Raw genomic sequence first — 17,206 nt, 5'->3', positions numbered from 1 at the left:
TGGTTTCAAGCCTGCTCCGGAAAGCTTTGTCAATTTCATTCTCTGTGGGAAGGAAAGGGAGAAGGGGGGGACAAGTTTCTTGCTTTTTTGGAGAAATAAGTGCATTGCCAGCGTGTGTGTCTCCTTAAATATCAATAAAGGCAGAAAAGCATATATTTCTTTAAGTGTAATATCGCAAATACAAACAAGAAAAGGGCTTCTGGTCCATTCCAGCCTGCTGGAAAGCTTTGTCAATTTCATTCTCCTAGGAAGGCAAGCGTGAAACCGATCAGCAGCCTTTCCTTCTAGGCAAGAACTCCTTTACAGCCATATTGTGCTTGTTGCAAAGGGGGAGAGGAGCATACGTAATTTTTTTTCTGACCAATTGGTTGATAGGGGGAGGTTTTAGAGGCGGAGCTTGGAAAAAGTGAAAAGAATGTAGGGGTCTTACCGCTGCGTGTGCGGGTGCAAAAAAGCATTTTTTTTAATTGGCAAAGAGCGAACTAAAAGGCAAAGTGAGGACTATCAGATGACAAACCGAATATGAAAACCGTGGATTATCCCGCTCTGTTTGCATAAGCCTTAAGAGTGCCTCTACTTGGAGGAGGCATTCCCTCCTGAGAAAGGGGAATGTCTCTTCTTAGATCGGTGGACAGGCAGATCTGTATCTTGTTCAGTTGTTGTCAGGCTCCCCAACTCTCATCAGCCCCAGTATCCAGCATAGTCAGGGATGCTGGGAGTTGTAATCCAAAACGTCTGGAGGACACGAGGGTGGGGAAGGCTGCTCTCCGTTGCCCCTGCCTCTCCTCGTGGGAAGCTAACCCTCTCAGAAAGCATCACCCCATAATAAATAGCCTACAAGAGAAAGCCAGTGATAGTTTATTTGGGCTTTGCATACCGTACATTTTTAAACCTTATGATAGCCAGGCAAGGTAGGTCAGTACTATTAACCTGGTACTGCAGACGGAGGTGGGGAGGGAGAGGGAGAGAGTAGCTTGGATGAGGTTTTGCCACAGGCATTTTTTTACATACAGTTGCAGCCTTAAAGCATTAGGATTTTCAAAGCTATGAGTAGGAGAAAGGAGTAATCTTTCATCCTGGGCCCTCTAGAATTCCGAGCCATCTCTTTTCACTTTTATCAGACCTGCCAAAAGATAAGTTGAGCCGCCTGCTTGTCTGAGGTGCTGTTCCTCTCCAGTCCTGCTCCTCTTTTCTGCTGGAATCCCGTTCTTTCACTTCAATTTTTTTTCTCCCTGACCTCATTATTGCCTTAAACCTCTCCTGTTCTGACTGTGTGGTGACAAAGATTTAAGGATTTCCCAAGTAATGGATTCAAATTGAACTCCCCCCCCCTTTTATTTATTCTGTTCAGCTCCCAGTAGCTTAAAATGTGGACGGCACAAACCAAGCACTTCTTGTTTCCGCTACCAGAGTGTAGTTATTTACAATGCCATGTTTTTTAAGAGCAGTGCCTGTTCTATAGTTGCATGGGCATAAGCTGTAAATTGTGTATCCAACTCTTTGTTGGGGGGGGGAGGTGGTGTGTTGTCATCCCCACCCCAATCCTGGCTGAGATTCTACCCGGTCAAGTGTTTCCTGCTGCATCCATTTTTGGTGCCTCCTAAAAGTCATATTTGCATGCCCCAAGCCTTGGCTGGTGCTTGATTCTACTATGGGGATTTAATCTCTTCATTGTAGCTGCATTTTTGTTGTGATATTTTAAGTTTTTTTAAAAAAATCTCCATCACCTGGAGACTGACATGAAAGGTGGTATAAAAATGTTTTGAAATGGAAGTCGGTCCCAACTTAACGGCTACCCTATGAATAGGGATTTCATGTTAAGCATCATTCAGAGGGGGTTTCCCATTGCCTCCCTCTGAGGCTAGTCCTCCCCAGCTGGCCGGGCCTGCTCAGCTTGCCACAGCTGCACAAGCCAGCCCCTTCCTGGTCCGCAACTGCCAGCTGGTGTGCAACTGGGCTCCTTGGGACTATGCAGCTTGCCCACGGCTGCACAGGTGGCAGGGCACGTAACCCCTGAGCCACTCACTGTGGGGGTGATCTTGAGCTGGCCCTTGAGACACGAGCAGGGGACTTCCGGGAAGGGTGACTTCGCTTGTGCCTGCTTTTGGGACGGGCTCCCGCCTCAAAAGAAGCTTATTCAGATATAAATCAGTCAGAACATTTTTTTTTTTGACTGATGAAATTTCTCCCGGGCAGGGAGAAACGTAGAGATCAACCTCAAAAGCCTGTTTTTGTTGGGAGGACTGGATTTCATTAATTTATGAGATAAGGTCCAGCCAACAATGCCGGACGGACTTTCGAACAAGCTCTATCTGCTTAAGCGATACGTTTATCTTTTCTTTAAAGAGAGAACGGACTAACAGGCAAGCACCCTTCTTTCTATTATTTTTTTTACTTGGTTTAAATTGTTGCAGCAAAAGGAGATTTGTCAGATTGATCGGCTTTGGACAGCTTCTGGGTGAGCTATAACTCTTCTCTGTTATCCACGAAATTAACAGCTTATCTCTGTTTCTGTCGCAAAAAGCTGTCCGGGAAGTGCATTCTAAAGATATACACAGAAGAGGGATTTCTATTCCTGATTTCTATTCCAAGGAATACTATATTGTCTGGGACTATTCTCTTTTTGGTCTATTTTATTTTGACGAATCTGCTTCTTCACGACGCCACTAACTGTTTTGATGCTGGGAACTAAATTTGTTTTGCATTCTTGAACATAGAGAGATAAGGCAGGTTGCTCTGTTTATACTGTGATGTCATCAAGCCTGGAATATTAACCCAATTGTTGCTGAAATAAGAAGTGGTTTTTCTTTATTTTTGTTTTGCTTTGTTTTCGTGGTTTTAAAAATGGCAATCAAGAAAGTGGCTGAGAATCTGGAAGTAACTATGTTTCAGAAAATAATGGATGAGATTGAGATAACGAAACAAACCCTGCGACAGGGTAGTAAGGAGCTGAAAATTGAACTGAGCAAAATGACGCAGGAGTTTAAAGAAATAGGGGATCCTGTGAGAGAGGAGAATGAGATCAGAGATGAGAAAAGAAAAAATAAAGGGAAGATACAAGCCCTGGAGATTGGAACAAATGTGGAATTGGAAAAAGATCTGGAGTTTATGGATTTTAGAAATAAAATCTACTGTTTGGAATTTAACGTTATCTCTGAAGAAATTAATGAAGATATTAGAGATAAAGTTATCAATGGCTTGGATAATCTTCTGGACTGGAATGATGTGATGGAGCTTGATATAGAGAAAATCCATGGAATTAACTGCAGCCATGTGACAATGGAAAAACTCTTAAGAGATGAGCCAGTGCATTTTGTAAAAAAGAAGAACACAGATATGACTTTACAACAGTATTTCAGCAACTTATTCAGAATTGATGGCAAGAAAATATTTGGGATAGAGGAAATTCCCATCAGACTCTTATTATATGACTATGGCTATGACAGCAAGATTATTATGGAATACTGATAATGGAAGATTGGACACTGAAATTACTGGACTTAACAGGACTATTGAAGATGGAAGATGGAACTAATAGGGATAATGGAATAATGGCTATTGAAATTATTGGACCTAACAGATTCTGATGAGATGGATTAATCGAAATGTTTATTTGGACTATGGTTATGACAATAAGATTATTATTATTAACGAGATGGATTAATTGACATGTTTATTTGGAGAAAAATTGATAGATATATTTCTTAAAGAATTGAAACCTCTCTTTGACTTTTTGTGGAAAGAATAAAGTAATGTTTATGAGATTTGATGATTAATTAAGATAACTACTGGAGGAAAGTGATTTTATAATATGATTTAAGAGACAGGATTGTTATATATTGTAGACCTATAACTGATTTGATATGTGACAAATGGGAAGTCAACATTTTATTTTTTTTTGTTTAATCATTTTTGTTTTGTTTTGTTTTTTGTCTTTGAATGTTTTATGATTTTGTTTTCTATCTTTTATGAAAATTTGAATAAAAATTATTGTAAAAAAAAAAAAAGAGACACGAGCAGGGATTTGAACTCACAGACTCTGGACTCCCAGCCAGGCTCTCTTCCCCACTGTGCTGTCAGTTGGTATAAAAATGCTTTAATAAGTAATAAATAGATAATTATCCTTGCTCCCTTCTTTGCCCAGGATCAGCTCCAGCAGAAGATAATATGCCCGGGCTTGGTGACTTGTCTGGCAGCTTCTCCCAATGGCCTCTACATCTTGGCAGGTATTGCCGAAAGCATCTACCTCTGGGAGGTAAGGAAGGTGGCAAAACGGGCGACCGGTCTGCCTTTGACCCCTTGCAGGAGGGTGGCTCAAAGCAGGCGTGGGGAACCTTTCCCATCCCCTGCCCCAATGTGGCTGAGCTGCATCTCTCATCAGCCCTACCGAGCATGGCCAGTGGGCAGGGATGATGGGAGTTGTAGTCCAGCATCATCTGGAAGGCCAAAAGTTCAGCACACCTGGCTTTACAGCAAGCTTAGGGTAACTTGAGGACTTCTATGCATCTCTGTCTGCTCCTCAGTGCCCTTCTAAGGCCTCACCCCTCACTGGACCTACCCTGTGCCCTCGTGAAGCATCTTGAACTGAGATGGTGATGATTCATTCTTATCTGCCCCTCACCATGAGGTCCCAGGGCAAGTTACACAACAACTTTAAAATGCAACGTTAAAATCAGTTACAGCACTTTTACAGTCAGAAGAACAGGTGGGACCATATATAACAGCGGTTCCCAAACTAGACTGCACCAGGTGTTGTAGGATTTTAACTACATTTGTATTGCTTTTTACTTATATCTTCTTGTATTACATTTTGAATTCTGTGGAATGCAAATCGTAACACAGTATATAATTAACTTGAGTGGGTTTTTTTTGTAAACCACGAGAGGTTTATCTGCAATCAAGCAGCATGTAAATTTTGTTAAATAAAAATAAAGTACAAGAAGTGAAACAAACAATGAAAATACAATTTAAAAGCTGTATGCGATGGAATTGTATGGAACAGAAATGGGAGGAATTTGCAGAGGGGTTTGTGCGTGGAGGTGGGAGGTGGGATTGGTTGCAAAAGACTAGTAATTTGGGTAAGGGGTTGGAGTGGGTTGAAAAGGCTTTTGCTCAAAGCACTCCACAGATGTGATCTCGGTTATCCCCAAAAATCCCTTACAGCCTGTCAGTGCTTCCTCGTCTCCTTTGCTCTCCGCCACTATTTTGTGTCTTTTTCCCATGCATATTTACTCAGATGGAAGCCTAATTGTGTTCTGTGGTGCTTACTTGCAAGTAAGCCTCACAGTTTGCAGCTTTGAAATGTCTTGGTTTTAGCTGTCCTTGCCGCGGCTGTCAGGCCCTTGGCACACACAAACACCAGAAGAGAAAGGGCAGGAAGGGCCGCCAGGATGGACCTCACCAGCGAGGAGGGAGGGGTCGACTACCCTCCTTGTGTGGCTACTGCAGCTAGGATTGGAGGGCTGGGGCAAAGATGCTGCTGTTGCTCGCAGGGCTGGGGGGAGAGACTTTTCACATCCAGAAATCTTCCGCTTCTCCAAAGTGAAGTAGATCTAGAAGAAAGAGCGTGGAACGAGGGGGAACAAGGATTGCTCCGAGGAGCAGCCGCCGCTTTTGTCGTTCAGAGGCACGCTGCTGGCCACCAGGATGAAGCTTGGGAATATCAGGTGCCAGAGATAAAGAGGTGCATCTCTGGGGGAGGAAGCCTTTCCCAGTCTTCGAGATGCTGAAGGTTCAACCTGGGACCTTCTGCAGGCAAGGCAGAAGCTCTGCCGCTGAGCTGCGGCCTTCTTTAAAACAGAACAAGATTGCAGAACTTGTTCCTGAATAAAAGGGTGGTTTTAAATAGGAAGCTGCTTTGCTCCAGTCAGACCGTTGGTCCATATAGCTCAGTATTGTCAACACTGACTGGCAGTGGTTCTCCAGGGTTGCAGGCAGGGAACATTCCCAGCCTTACCTGGAGACAGCCAGCATCTGAATCTTTTGTGGGCAAGGCAGAAGGTATGCCAGTGAGCTACCATCCTTGCTGCCTCGGTCCTTATTGGGAGGCCTTTCCCCAGGCACAGAGGCACTGCCAGAAAGGCAAAACGCAACAGTGGGGGCTGGGCTGCTCTCCTCCCTTCCTGTCCCCTCATTCCAAACAGCAAACTGGATCCAGGCTGCTAAAGTTTAGTCCCTTTTGAAAAATGGAAATGGACTGCCTTCAAGTCGATTCCGACAAATAGGGCTTCCATGGTAAGCGGTATTCAGAGGGGGTTTACCATTGCCTCCCTCTGAGGCTGAGAGGCAGTGACTCTCACCCAGTGAGCTTCAGGGCTGGGTGGGGATTCGAACCCTCGTCTCCCAGGTCATAGTCCTGGCTCTCTTAGTCCCTTTTAACAGCAGCAAAAGGATTTGGAGGCTTGTTGATGTGCAGAACCCAGACCTTGCCACAAGGGGGCAGGAGCGACCTTTGTTTCCCTTCCAAGCCGAACAGAGTCTCCAGGAGAGGGGGTTCCCTGGACCGGCTGGCTTTGTTCCTCCTCCCTAGTTCTGCAGCCACTTCTAAGATTATCAGCCAGTCGAGTGTCCTGCAGGAGAATCTTATAAAAAGAGTCCGGCTGCTGGATCAAGCCAGTAGCCCATCCAGGCCAGCGTCCTGTTCTCACAGTGGCCAGTCAGGTGCCCCAATGGGAAGTCTGCTCAGAGGCATTTACTGCCTCCGACAATGAAGGGAGAACATTGTTAGTAGCCTTTCTACACCTCTTTCTTTTAGAAGGAAAAGGTGGGTGGGAGGGTTGTCTCCTGCCCTGGTCTTGAGAGCAGATCGTGCCTGGGCACAAGTTAAGCTCTCTGGAGGGCAAAGGACAAGAGGGGGAGGTTGGGGGGGGGGAGAAGGATTTGTTGGAGAGCCTCTGCTACATGAATGGTGAAAAACCAGGTCTGTTTTAGTGTGTGTGAGAGAGGCTGCGTTCATAATGGCGTACAGCAATCTCCCCCAACTTGGGGCCCTCCCATTGTTGTTGGACTTCCCAACTCCCACCAGCTCAAGAGTTGTGATCCGAAACAACTGGAGGGCCCCAGATTGGGGGAAGGCTGGTGTATGTAAAGGGAGTTTGGGACAGTGTTAAATTTCTACTTTAAGGAGGTGTGTGGGGAACAGAAAGAGGATGGGGGGAAGGAGCCAAGGGAATTGCCCTCTCCTGACTCGGACCGTTGGGTCATCTCACTCAGGATTGTCTACACCACTGTTCTTCAAGCTTGGGCCCTAGATGTTGTCAGACTGCAACTCCCGTTATCCTTGGCCATTGGCTGTGCTGGCTGAGGTTGATGGGAGTTGTAGTCCCAACAACATCTGGGGGCCCAAGCCTAAAGAACGCTGGCCGGCAGTGGCTCTGCAGGGTTTCCAGTAGGGGATATTCTCAGCCCTACCTGGAGATGTCATTGGGGTTGAACCCGGGACCTTCTGCATGCAGAGCAGATTCTCTGCCACTGAGCTACGGCCCTTCCCTTGTCGGACATAGGAAGCTGCCTTATACTGAGTCAAGGTATTGGTCTATCTAGCTACAACTAACTGGCAGTGGCTGTCCGGGGTTTGGGGGGAAGCCTGTCCCAGCCCTGCCTGGAGAGTCCGTTGGGGATTTAGCCTTTCAATCTGGGCACGCTCTGTGTGTGTGTGTAACAGAGCGGGGAGTGAGGCTGCACTTACTGGAAAGGGAAAGTGGAAAGGGAAAAGCACTTTGTGTTCAGAGGCACTTTCAGCATATTCCTGCTGGCTAGTAGAACTGTATCCTTGGCTACCAAGCCCTGTTGCAGTTTGCAGACCCGCAACCTACAAGGCCATCGAGTCCAACCCCCTGCTCAATGCAGGAATCCCAGCTGCCGGGAATGCTTTGATTTGGATTCCTGCATTGAGCAGGGGGTTGGACTAGATGGCCTTGTAGGCCCCTTCCAACTCTACGATTCTATGATTCTATGACCACTGCTCTGTGGTAGAGCTCCTGCTCTGCAGGCAGAAGATCCCTGGTTCAGTCCCTGGCGGCATCTCCATGCAAAGTTGTGTCAGCAGGGGAACCCTCATTCCTCCAGGGGTTGTTGGACTCCCAACTCCCAGTCTGGCCAGTGGTCAGGGACGATGGGAGTTGTAGTCCCAGCAACATCCTGGAGGCCACAGGTTCCCCCCATCCCTGAGTGTAAAGGATCTCAGAAGGTGGGTGAATGGGAACCACCTTTCTCCCGCTATGTTCCCAGAGAGCCTACTGCCTGTCAGAACGTGGCACCCTCTGAATGTTGGTGGACTACAACTCCCATCACCCCTGACCATTGGCCATGCAGGCTGCTGGGAGTTGTAATTCAGCAGCAAGTAGAGTGTGCCACCCCAGCTTTACTGGGTACGGGATTGCCAGTGTGGTGCTCTCCAGATATTGTTGGACTACAACTCCCACCCACCTTCTGAGTTAGTGTGGCGTGGTGGTTAAAGTGCCAGACTAGCACTAGGGAGCCCTGCGTTCACTGGGTGAACTGGGTGACTTTGGCTTGGTCTCAGTCTTAACATACCTTGCAGGGTTGTTGTGAGGATCAAATGGGGGCAGGAGAGATAAAGACCATGTATGCTTTTGGAGCTCCTTGGAGGAAATGTTCGCGGAGTGGTCTTGCAGCTTCTCTGAGCAAGCTGTGTATGTGTGTAAGACTCTTTTCTTAAGCAGTGCACGTTTCTGATTTAGTCACGCTGAGATTTTAGGCTTGAAAAACAGGAAAGCTGTCTGTTTAGGAAACACATAACGTGATAGAAGACAGTCTGCTTTTAAATTAACTACCTAAGTTGGAGAGCACATGGATCAAGCCTGCTCTGTGTCCTCGTGTTTGGGAGACAAAGACAAAAGATGTCTTCTCTTGTCCAGAGACTGAGAAGAAGCAGGAAATTGGAAGTGAGAAAGCAGCAACTAAGAATATTAAATTCACACAAGATCAGCGCAGAGATCAAAGACAGAGACAGCCTAGGAATCTGAGGTTCTCTCTGTTTTTAACTCATGCAGACCAAACTCACAGTTCTGTTACATCCACAACACTTTCCAACAGGAAATGTGCGGTAGAAACGCAATAATAAATAAATCCCTAACGAGTGGCCGTGCTGGGTGAAGGAGTTGGCAACAGCAACCTGAATGGAATTCTACTTCTCACTAAATGTGCAGAGCATAATCTTGTTATTACAAACACACTCTTTCACCAGAAAAATACCTTTAAAACATCAAAACACTGGCATCTCCTAGATTACGTAATTGTCCGTGCTAGAGATCGTCGTGATGTACTCCTCACTAGGCCATGATGAGTGCTGATGACGGCTGGACAGATCACAGATTAATTCAGTTAATATTGTTCCTCAACGTAGTCTCCAAGGAAGAAAACCAAGGCGTAAAATGAACACCCATGCCCTTCAAGATCGTATTAAACGAGCTTGTTTTCAAACAACACTTAAGAAACATCTACCTATGGAAATCCCTGAAAATGTCGAGGAACGCTGGATTAAACTGAAGACTTCCATTACTGCAGGATGTGAACAAAGTAATGGATACCGAACTAAGAAACGTCAGGACTGGTTTGATGAGAATGATACTGAGACTGAATGTATCATCGACAAGAAAAGGAAGGCCTTCCGGATATAGCAGAACGACATTGACTGTACTGCTAAGAAGAAAATCTATGCCAGTGCAAAGGCTGAGATTCAACAAAGAACTAGAGAACTTAAGAACAGCTGGTGGACAAAGAAAGCTCAAGAAATCCAGCATTTTGCAGATGCTCAGGATATAGGGGGCTTTTTTAATGCCACAAAGACCATCTATGGACCAGCAAATCATGGTACGAATCCCTTACGCTCAAAGGATGGTACCAAACTTCTTAAGGATAAAGAGTCTATTGCACTGCGTTGGAAAGAGCATTACCACGACCTCCTTAATTGTAACTCTATCATGGCTGGAGAGGTCTTCTCACAAATTCCTCAACAACAAACCACAGAGGAGCTTGCAGTATCCCCAAATCGGGATGAAGCCAGTAAAGCCATCAATCAAATGGAAAATAACAAAGCTAGTGGACCTGATGGGATTCGTGCTGAAGTCTTTAAAGAACTTACACAACAGCTTCATAAGCTCATGGAAAACATCTGGATGAGGGAGGAGATCCTGGAAGACTTTAGGGACGCCATAATTATCGCTCTTTTCAAGAAGGGTGATAGAACAGATTGTGAGAACTACCGAGGCATCTCTCTTCTTGCTACCGCAGGTAAAATCCTTGCAAGGATCCTTGCAAATCGCCTCACTTTTATTTTTATATACATATTTTGACATGGTGAAGAACTCAGTTCATACATTAACTGAGAGCGAGAGGGGTACGTCATATATAAAACAGGTTTTCCTGCACCTAAATGTACCAATAAGTATATTATTATTATTATATTAGTAGTAGTAGTCACCTTTATGAAATCCAAAGGTTCTGAAAAGCGTTGGGGACCTTGTTTTTATTGTCTGCCGCATTAGTGTACAAAAAAAGAGCTCCAACCTTCTGCAACAAATGCTTGCACGTTTGTCCTTTTGCAGTCTTCAGCTTCTGTGTCATTTTTTCTATCAATGCTTGTTGCCAAATTTTAGTATATAACAACAGAACAGAGATACCTTTCAAATCTTCCCAGAATCTTGGAATTAATGCCCAGTCTGCCACCAATAAAAAGCTAATCAGCTGTTTATCCTTTATTCAGAAAATAAATTTAACAGAGATAATCGGGAAGCCCTGTAGCTCTGTGGTAGAGCATTCTGCCTTGCACACAGAAGGTCCCAGGTTCAGTCCCTGATGGCATCTCCAGGTGGGACCGTGAGAGACTCCTGCCTGAAAACCCTGGAGAGCTGCTGCCAGTCAGTGTAGGCAGTACTAAGCAAAATGGACCAGTGGTCTGTGTTCCTAATGTCCCAAAGGGAAGGTGGGGTGGTTGGAGGGGATGTTGGTTTAATAGCAGGATTGGCAAGGCTTTAAAATAATTGGATGTGTCTTGGATGAATTAAAAGTAGCAAATTTGGGTCTTTCCAAATACATCCAAACCACTTGACAAAAGGCGCAGTCTTGCAAGGGTGACGGCAGTGGCGCTCTCCACCCTGCCCAGCCCCGGAGACATTTTATGATCACTTTAGTTTTATTTATTTGTGTAGTTTTTCCTATTTATTTGGAGCATTTATGTCCAGCTCTTCAGCCAAAAAGGCCCCCTGAGCAGCTTATGTAAAAGTAAATTGAAAGAAGGTAGTCCCTGTCCCTTCCTCCCCCCATTTGCAGGGTTATAATTTAAAAAACACGACACGCAAGGAAAAAGGAACAGGGAGGGAAGATTGGGGACGGGGGATGAACAAGCTTAGGCACCTGTTCTTGTTGTTCACTCAGGGATGGGGGAACCTTTTCAGCCGCGTCATCCTTCTGAGCAACCTTACATGCCAGTCGTGGGCAGAGCAACAGATGTGACATTTACCTTTGTGTGGCGGGCTAACCACACCAGCCTTGCACGGGCTGATGGGAGATGTAGCTCAGCAACATCTGAAGGGCCAGTGCTCCCCGTGCCTTCTGTGTGGGACAAGAGGGGCTGCAGGTAGATGGCATATGCTGTGGTCTTAGAGTACACACACCTGAGTTTGGGAAAGGGCTGCAGCTCTGTGGTGGAGCATCCGCTCTGCGTGCAGAAGGGTCCTTAGTTCACTCCAGGAAGGTCTAGGAAAGACTCGCTTCCTGAAACCCTGGAGAGGCAGCGCCAGTCAGTGTGGACCAACGGCCTGACTGGGCATAAGGCAGCTTTCTGTGTTCCTATTTAAATTGTCTGTTTGCCATGAGGACTAGAACCTTACTTTATCTTTGGGGAAAGGCCCCCGATTCAGTTGTAGAGCACCTGCTTTGTGTGAAGGTCCCAGGTTGGATCCCTGACGGCATCTCCTGCCTGAAGCCCTGGAGAGCCGCTGCCAGTCAGTGAAGACAGCACTGAGCTAGGTAGGCCGGTGGTCTGACGCTGTATAAGGCAGAGTCTGTGTTGATTGTTTGGAATTTAGGAACAGAGGAAGGTGCCTTACACTGGGTGAGGCCTCTGGTCTATCCAGTTCAGTATTGTCAACACTGACTGGCAGAGATGCCAGTATCTCAGAATCTGGGGGGGGTCTCACCTGGAGATGCCAGGGGCTGAACCTGGGGCGCTGGGCATGCAAAGGAGCTGCTCTGCCCCTGACCTGCAGCTCTTTCCCCAATTTGGCCGCTTTCTGTTTGTAACTGTATGCAGTCTGGGGAAAGAGGCAGTCCAGGGCATCTTGAGTGCCTAAATCCTCCTTATTTTTCCTCTCTCCCACCCCTTTTCGGGCCTCAGGTGTCTAGCGGGAACCTGCTCGCCATCCTGAACCGACACTACCAGGACCTCTCTTGCCTGGCCTTTACAGACGACAGCAGCCATTTCCTCTCCGGAGCCAAAGACAGCCTCGTCATAGTGTGGAGCCTTTACAGGTACAAACAAGTCAGCACCGCTGCGTTCATCATCGACGCAGCTGCCCGCAAATGTTTTGTACGGAAACGTTAAATCAGGCTCAAAGCAACCTGACCTATCGAGGGGTGCTGCCTACCAGTGTGCGGAGAATAAGAATGTAGGAAGCTGCCTTATACAGAGTCCAGAGCATTGGTCCATCTAGCTGTATGCTGTCTACACCAGCCGGCAACAGCTGTCTGGAGTTTCAGGCAGGGATTCTTTCCATTTCAAAACCCCACCCCTGGGAAGGTAACTCCAAGCACAGCTGGAGAGAACACCCCTGACTGGGAAGCTGCTGCCGGTCAGTGTCAACTGCACTGAGCTAGATTGGCCAGTGGGCTGACTCGAGATACAACTGCTTCCTAGGTGCGACGTCAACAGACTCTTCTTGGCATAAAGCGACGGATTTTGTGCCATTTCTTTTCTTGACAGCCGGTCCATCTCTGGAGGGACGCCCGTTCCAGCCTGTTTGCCTGGTATCCTTTTCAACTAGAGGCTCTAAACGCTGAAGCTGCCACCTTCTGCGTCGACGTTGCCCATACAGTCACAAAACGTTTTCTAGTCCATAACCCTTTGGCTCGCCTGTGTACATCTCTTGTTAGTCGCTTCTTAAAATGAAGGCCTGCTTGCTTGGAGGCAGCTCCGGAGCAGCAACTCGTGCAGAGGCGTGGCACACAATTTCCTCTGCTTGTCAGGGAGGGGGCGATTGATCCAGTTGCGCAGAGGCTCAGTAGAGTGACCTGCCCCCGCTGGAGGCTGATTGGAAGGAGGCGAGGGTAGAACAGTGACTCGTGCAGGGGTGCAGCAGGCAGCCGCCGCCTCTTAGTAGCTGTTAATTGAAACAAATTGTTTCGTCAAATGGAGGTGTGGGAACCACTGCTACATCAGTCCTTTTATCTTCTGTTGCCAGTAGACCCCCCCCTTCCAGTAAATCGGACTGGTTTTTTGGCCCTCTTTGATGGAAATAATTGCACAACGGAAGCCACAGCCGCCCGACCCTTTGCCCGCTGTGCTGGGCAGAATGTGCCTTTGTGCCAGCATCATTTTTCATTTTTGTTTTTTTGCCTCCCTGTGCATCAAAGGTGCAGCTGGCATGGAGATGTGAGCACGTCCCTGGCCCCCGGGCAAGCGGTGATTTGACAGGCGTCATCTCTTCCTTAATTGCATTGACCGTTGGGGTTGTGGGGGCAGCCGGCCCAAGGGAGGCTTCGTGCTCGGCCTCGCTGCCTCCCCATTAATTTATCAGGCCCCGTCCAAGGACAATAGCCCTTCATCCTGAATCTTGCAGCCTTCTTCACTTCAGCAGGGACAAAATGACACTGTGTAGGATGGAGGTAGGGAGCCCTTTTCAGCCCGGGGGCCGCATTCCCTTCTGGGGGCCACATGCCAGTGGTGGGCAGGATGAGAGGCAAAAGTGGGTAGAGCAACCAATGGAAACGTTGCCTAAACTCATTTCTCTCCACACCCCTCTGTATCCTGCATCCAGGCAAACAAGAGGTGTTATCTCAGAGTTCAAGGATGCATCCCAGCCCTCAAGGAGTGTGTTAAGTGGAGCCAGGGGGTGGTGGCCAAGGAGAGTCCCAAGGGCCAGATGGACAGGCTTGGAGGGCTGCATTGGGCCCCCAGCCCTGAGATTCCCCGGCACTGGTGTATGGCACAGTCTTGAGTTTGGTCATCTGTCTTGCTTGTGGCTTTTAGAGCTGCACCCATCCGGGAGTAAAGTCAGCATCTTCCTTGCCAAGGAGGGCACTATTTTGTTTGCACAGTCCCTGATCGGGACCATTTACGGATGATGAGCAATGAAGAACGGGCAGCAATAACAGGAAGGGCCAGGCCTTGGGTGTTGAGTACTTCACAGTGAAGGAGAAACAAGAGAGGGCGGTTGGAGTGAGAGGCTGCAGTGACCTTCCCCAACTTCCTTCGACTCCAGCTCCCATCGGCCTTATCCAGAGAGGCTTCCCCCACCCTGATCTAAGGAGAGGCATTCCCCACTTTCAGGAGGCCCTCACTTGCGACCCTCCAGGTGCTGCTGGCCTCCAACTCCCATAATTTTCCATGACCGTTGGCTATGCTGGCTGCTGGAGCTGGTGGGAGTTCAAGTCCAGCAACGCTTGAAGGGAATGCAGGTTTTCCCTATCCCTACTCTAAGAAGAATCATTTCTCTGCTTCAGGAGGGAATGCCTCTTCTAAACAGAGGCATTCTTCCATCTCTAGCGTGCAGACCATTTGCTAGGCTGGTTGCGCCTGATGGGAGCAGCAATCCAGCAACATCTGGAGGGCCACCAGTTTCCCCCATCCCTGATCTGAGAAGAGTCATTCCCCTCTCTCGGGAGGGAATGCCTCTTCTGAATAAAGGCATTCCTCTATCTCTCGTTTACAGTAAGGAATGCTGCTGCTTAGATCGGGGGGGGAACATCTGTGGGGGCCCTGCAGATGTTGCCAGACTCCCACCTCCCGTTGTCATCCCTGACCATTGGCCATGCGGGCTGCCTGGAGTTGTATTAGAGGTGGGGGCTATATTAGAGAACGTGCCGATGCAGTGGGCAACCTCCCCTTTGTGTGGATTACTTGGAACTCGTTTATTTTTCCTAGGCTTCCCTTGAACACAAGTGGCTGCCACCTGGCACCCCTGAATCTTCAAGCCCAATTCTTGCGCCTTCTGGCCTTCCAAAACAAAAACAAATCCGCTTTGCTTGTTGCTGTGTGCTGAGGTTCTGTTCCTTCCTTTTTTCCTCCCTCAGCATATTGCAGGTCGAGCACACCCAGAGCCCAGAGCCCTGGCATGTGTGGTCACGACACAGCCTTCCCATCACGGACCTCTGCTGTGGGGTCGGCGGCCCCATGGCACGGGCTGCCACAGCCTCCCTGGATCAGACAGCAAAGGTAAGGGAACAAGTCCCCAGCATTTGGTAATCTGAGGGTAGAGTGCTTCTGTGCATGGAGGTTTCATTTTACTGTCACAGTTTATGAGAGCTTCGTAACAAGAGCCACGCTCGATCAAACCAAAGGCCTCTCTGTTCCACCATCCTGTCCTCACAGTGGCCAGCTGGATGCCCCAATGGGATTCAAGGAGTGGGGTGTACTTGTCTTGCTTAAGCTGAATCCTTTAACATTAAACTTGTGTACGGTTTCCTGATTATTTTAAAAAAACTGGTTCATATCCATATTGGTGATCTTTTGCAACAGTCTTGCAAGGTTAGCCAGCGTTATTATTTATTAATTAATTGCCTTCCACACACATGGTGTCAATGCCGTGTATGAAATACAGTAAAAACAGCTTTAAATTTAAAAAAAAACCCAACACAGAAAACAGCACCAGATAAGTTTAAAAATAAATACAAAGTCGGCACCCCTGGCAAAGCCCTATTCCTCCGGCTGGGAAAGCTTGTAGGAACTAAAATGCCTACAGTTGTTTCCGGAAAGTGCAGATAGAGTGGGCACCTGTTGTAACACGACAGAAATGCTGTTCCACAGAACAGGGGCAGCCACACAAAAAGCCCTGCTTTGAGTTACTGAGGGGCAGGCCTCTGATTCCCACTATAGCACAGCTGCAGAGTTCGTGTGGCGATCCTTCCTTGCTCTCGGATTGGCCGTGTCCATTTATAGCAGAGGGGAGGAGCCTGTGGGACCCTCTGGATGTTGCAGGGCGGCCTGTTGGCCATGCTGGGAATTGGGAGTCCGGCAACATCTGCAGGGCCACAGATGTTTCCCCATCTCCTCTTAAGCACCTCTCCACCATGTACGGCGGCTGTCTGTCTGTTCCAAAGCTGTCGCATTCACAGAGGGACTTCTGGCCCACCTTCTATAAATCCCTGGCTTCACCTTTGATCTTCTCCTTCCTGAAGCTTTGGGAAATCTCTTCAGGCAACCTCCTCCTCTCCGTCGTCTTTGATGTGGGCATCATGTCGGTGACCCTTGACCTCACGGAGTACCACATGTTCTGCGGCGGCATGGATGGCTCCCTTTTCCAAGTCGACCTCTGTGCCTGGGTAGGTCCGATTCGGCATGGTGCTTTGGGTGTCCTCTGGGGGTACGAAAACCGGGTTCTCTGAGCGCAGCGTGGACGGTTGCTTCTGAGGCAAGCCACGTGTCATACGTGAGGTCAGGTGTGGGGTAGGTGAGGACACAGCTGGGTATTTGGGAAAGGGCCGTCACTCAGTGGTAGAGCCCCTGATTTGCAGGCGGAAAGTCCCAGGTTCAGCCCCCGACAGCGTCTGCAGATAAGGCTGGGAGAGATGCCTGCCTTGAAACCCTGTAGAGCCGCTGCCAGTCAGTGTGAGGAATATTGTGGAGCAATGGACCAGTGCTCTGACTTGGCATGAGGCAGTTGACGTGTCAGGTGATTGATAGGTGGGCAGCCCCGCCCAGCTGTCAGGCTTGGCCAATGGGGGTGGGAGGGAGAGAAGGATCCAGCCTAGGAGCCGGATCCACTTCCCCACCCTGGGCTGTACGTAGAAACAGGATGAGACCCGGTGTACGGCAGCTTCCTGTATTGCTAGGTCCCGCCCGCCCGCATTTCTTGACGGTGCATTAAAGCTTAGTTTGTAACTCTACCCCCTCCTCTTTGCAGCCTGTGCAGAGGGAGAGGGGCTTCCAGACAGAGCGGGAGGACGGGAAGCTCTTCAAAGGGCACCGGTGAGTGTTCCCTGCCCCCATCTCTTTCAGATGCTCGTCCGCCCCGCAGCATCGCACGTC

General features: G+C 48.2%; 1 protein-coding gene across 2 annotated transcripts in view; it reads left to right on the top strand.

Annotated features, from left to right (window-relative positions):
• The window catches only part of WDR18 (WD repeat domain 18), a 33,923-nt gene that overhangs the window by 2,701 nt on the left and 14,016 nt on the right, over positions 1-17,206 (top strand). The window contains exons 2-6 of one of the 2 annotated variants that reach the window (XM_061601302.1): positions 4,145-4,255; positions 12,359-12,492; positions 15,253-15,394; positions 16,357-16,500; positions 17,082-17,146. In XM_061601302.1, coding sequence (XP_061457286.1) covers positions 4,145-4,255; positions 12,359-12,492; positions 15,253-15,394; positions 16,357-16,500; positions 17,082-17,146 — 596 coding nt within the window. The remainder of the gene's footprint in view (positions 1-4,144; positions 4,256-12,358; positions 12,493-15,252; positions 15,395-16,356; positions 16,501-17,081; positions 17,147-17,206) is intronic. The other variant, XM_061601303.1, reaches the window with a different exon arrangement.

The sequence above is a fragment of the Rhineura floridana genome, chromosome 18 (assembly GCF_030035675.1).
Source record: "Rhineura floridana isolate rRhiFlo1 chromosome 18, rRhiFlo1.hap2, whole genome shotgun sequence".
Lineage (NCBI taxonomy): Eukaryota > Metazoa > Chordata > Lepidosauria > Squamata > Rhineuridae > Rhineura > Rhineura floridana.
The sequence above is the reverse complement of the archived record's forward strand: the minus strand, read 5'-3'. Positions and strand labels throughout refer to the sequence as shown.